The following is a 2,855-nucleotide window of genomic DNA, read 5'->3' on the forward strand; positions in this document are numbered from 1 at the left end:
GTGGGACAGCAAAGAAAGCCCAAGAGTCCTAATTTTAGAAGCGTCGGGATCCTTGATTGGGCCGTGGTTTTACCTCCTGGAATATGGCTGCCTCACCTGGAAGCTCTCTCCAGCCTCTAAAGAATGGTGTTTACTTAGCTTCCGTCGTTCCACTTGCCGTTTTAAAATAAATCTTGTTAATTAAGCAGCTTGTCTTGAAGAGGAAGGAAAGCAAGCATGGGCATTTTGAGATGCTTTTGGGTTTGCCTTTTTCTTCCCAGGGTGCAGACCAACTACAAAGGCAGCTTTGGGGCGCAAACAGGCAAAGACCACCTACTACTATTGAAATGGGTGGAAGTATAAGCAGCTCTGAAAAACTAGTTAATATTTTACTGGGGAGCAGTTCCAGAGTTGGCGGCGGGAGCGGAAGCCGGCAAGAATAAAACTATGTGTGAATAGCTGTTCCATCTGCCTTCGGGGACGAAAAGAAGCCGTCCTCTGTGGAAATAAATTTCAGCAAGAATCCTTATAAAGCCCATGGGATTTGTCTGCCCACCGATGGCCCAGCTCCCCAAGCACATACATACAGGGGTGATTGTGACAGGAAGGGCTAAGCAGTGGGTGTGTGCCTGACTAATAATGGGGGTTCTTGTTCCCTCCCCGAGTTTGACATCTTTCTTTCTTTCTCCCTCTGGATTTAAATGGCTTCTCAGACCGAGAGGCACTGCCTGTGCCCTGGATTCAGAAGGTACACGCCTCCTTGGGAAGCAAAGGCGAGAGACAGCGGCTCACTCTCTCTCTTTCTGCATCTGCCGGGGGAGCTGCAGCTGGTATTTTTCCACAGGCCTTTTCTGCGCTCTCGGGGCCTAGTCCTTCCCAGCCAGGCCCAGAGTCCGAGAGAGGGTTAATAGGCAGGAAGCTGAAGGCATCGCAGGCTAATACGGAAGTCAGATTTTTGTTTAACTGACAGGTTTAGCAGGCCTCGGCGGCGGTGGGGGAGGGGGCCGGGAGGGGAAGGGAAGTCTGTAGATCTAGGCATGTGGCCTGCTAGGAGCGCATTTGGCTTTTCTTAGGGTAAGGACGGAGAGGGGGGCCGCCCCTTGGCATCCTGGCAGGGAGGCAGGAACCCATGTTGGTTTTTCCTTTGCGTCCTGGCTGAGGGGGCTGAGAGGACAGAGTCTGTGCCGCGAGGATGGCTCTCTGGCCTGCTTTTCCAGGAGGCATTTTGACAATGACTATGCAAACTTGACCACTCTGCTCCCCTCCTCCCCTCTGCAGCCGAGCCTCTGTGCTCTGAGAAGCCAGGGCTGCTCCTTAGCGATTTCTTGGGGTTTGCCTGTCCTGTCTGTCTGCCCCCCAGCTCCCCAGAGGCCTGCCTCCAGCCCCTTTCTCCTGCCCCCTTGGCCCATTTCCTGGGGCTCCCCACTCCTCAGCTCCCCCCCCTCCCCGGGTGAACCATTCTGCTGGATTGTTCTAGAAAAGGGCCAGCCTTCCTCCTAGCAGAGAGCCGCTTCTGTGGGGGGCAAGTGAGGGTGAGCCCTGTCAGCTCACCCCAAAAACTCTCTTCCCAGTGGCAGCTGGGCCTCGGGCTTTGCTGGAGCAGGTCAGGCTGGCTGCACTGGTTTGCCCGTGCTGGGAAATCTAGCCAGGGTGGGGGAGAAGTGCGTGCGGGGGCCCCTTTCCCAAGTTTTTCTTGCTGCAAAAGGCCTAGCTTAGCCTGTCTTTTTCTATGCACAGGATGGCTCTTGCTCACCAGAGCCTCACAAAGATAATCGCTCAGGAAGTGTTTCAGCCAATCCCGGGCCGCCTTACACTCCGATTTGCCGGGCCAGCCAATCGGGGATGAGCTCTTATTAGGCGGCCAGATCATCAAGCCGAAGTGCCAAACCCTTTTTCTGTGAGAACTAGGAGCCTGTCCTCCATGTTTTATAAGTATTGACATTACACAGTGTTAACAATGCATCCACAGAGGTAAGCTCGACTTTTTAACCATCTTTTCTCCCCCTCCCTCTGAGACATCCGAATTGTGGGCGAGCAGTGTGATTTCTCTGTGGCTGGCCGTGCCACACTCACCCCCACAGCACTTAGGTTAACTTGGAACTGTTTAGAGAGAATTTTTTTGCTTTCTTGGGTCACATGGCTAAGTAGCCATTAGCCATAGCTCGATTTTGCAAACTGGCAAGGGCCTGGCACACCTTTTCTTCCACCAGGACATGGTGTTTCTGAAATAGTTTGAAGCTAGATCCTGGTATGCCAAAAAAGAAGCTGTTTTTTTTTTTTTTCCTCCTCTTTCTCTCTCTCTCTCTCTCTGAGCAGTTTCCCCCCTGCACTATTGTCTTCTCTTGTGTCACATGCCTGCTGGGGGAAGAAAATGGAAGGTGAGCAAGCAGGCTCCTCTCTGAGGAGAGCTCATGGCAGACAGCAAAGCAGGCAAGTTTTCCTCTCCAAAGAGGTTCTGGGAAAGCTGGACTAAGTTTTGACCAGAGAGGACGTGTGTTTTTAAACAGAACCAAGCCCTCAGCACAGCAGGGCTCAGGAGAGCTCCTAGCTCCTGGGGCCTAGGTGGGTGGTGGTGTCTCTCCATGGTCTTTTCTCTCCCTACAGGGTTTCTTCACTTGAAACTACATTGTTCAGCCTTTTTTTCCTGACTTCTGTTGATAACAGAGTGTTTGGGCTTCTGCAAGCCAGCCTGCAGCCAGCAAATGTTTCTGAAAGTGTTTTCTAGGCTTTGGAGGAAGTTTTGGAGTAGGGATGGGGAGTGGGGGTGGGGGTGGGGGTGGGGGTGGGGGAGATGTTGGACAAACATCCTGCAATAAAATCTGGTGAGGACCTCTTTTTTTGGATCCCTTTAGCCCTCTTATTCCCTGCATGATTTT

General features: G+C 52.4%; 1 protein-coding gene across 10 annotated transcripts in view; it reads left to right on the forward strand.

The window, feature by feature from the left end:
• The first annotated feature begins 1,654 nt into the window (after positions 1-1,654).
• ZMYND8 (zinc finger MYND-type containing 8) overlaps positions 1,655-2,855 on the forward strand; it is a 111,638-nt gene continuing 110,437 nt past the window's right edge. For 3 of the 10 annotated variants that reach the window (XM_023756170.1, XM_023756169.1, XM_023756172.1), the window contains exon 1: positions 1,655-1,950. In XM_023756170.1, the coding sequence (XP_023611938.1) occupies positions 1,937-1,950 (14 nt within the window). In that variant the 5' untranslated portion in view covers positions 1,655-1,936. The remainder of the gene's footprint in view (positions 1,951-2,855) is intronic. The other 7 variants (XM_014458058.2, XM_023756171.1, XM_023756173.1 and 4 more) reach the window with 5 other exon arrangements.

The sequence above is a fragment of the Myotis lucifugus genome, unplaced genomic scaffold, assembly GCF_000147115.1.
Source record: "Myotis lucifugus unplaced genomic scaffold, Myoluc2.0 scaffold_90, whole genome shotgun sequence".
In the NCBI taxonomy this organism is placed as follows: Eukaryota; Metazoa; Chordata; class Mammalia; order Chiroptera; family Vespertilionidae; genus Myotis; species Myotis lucifugus.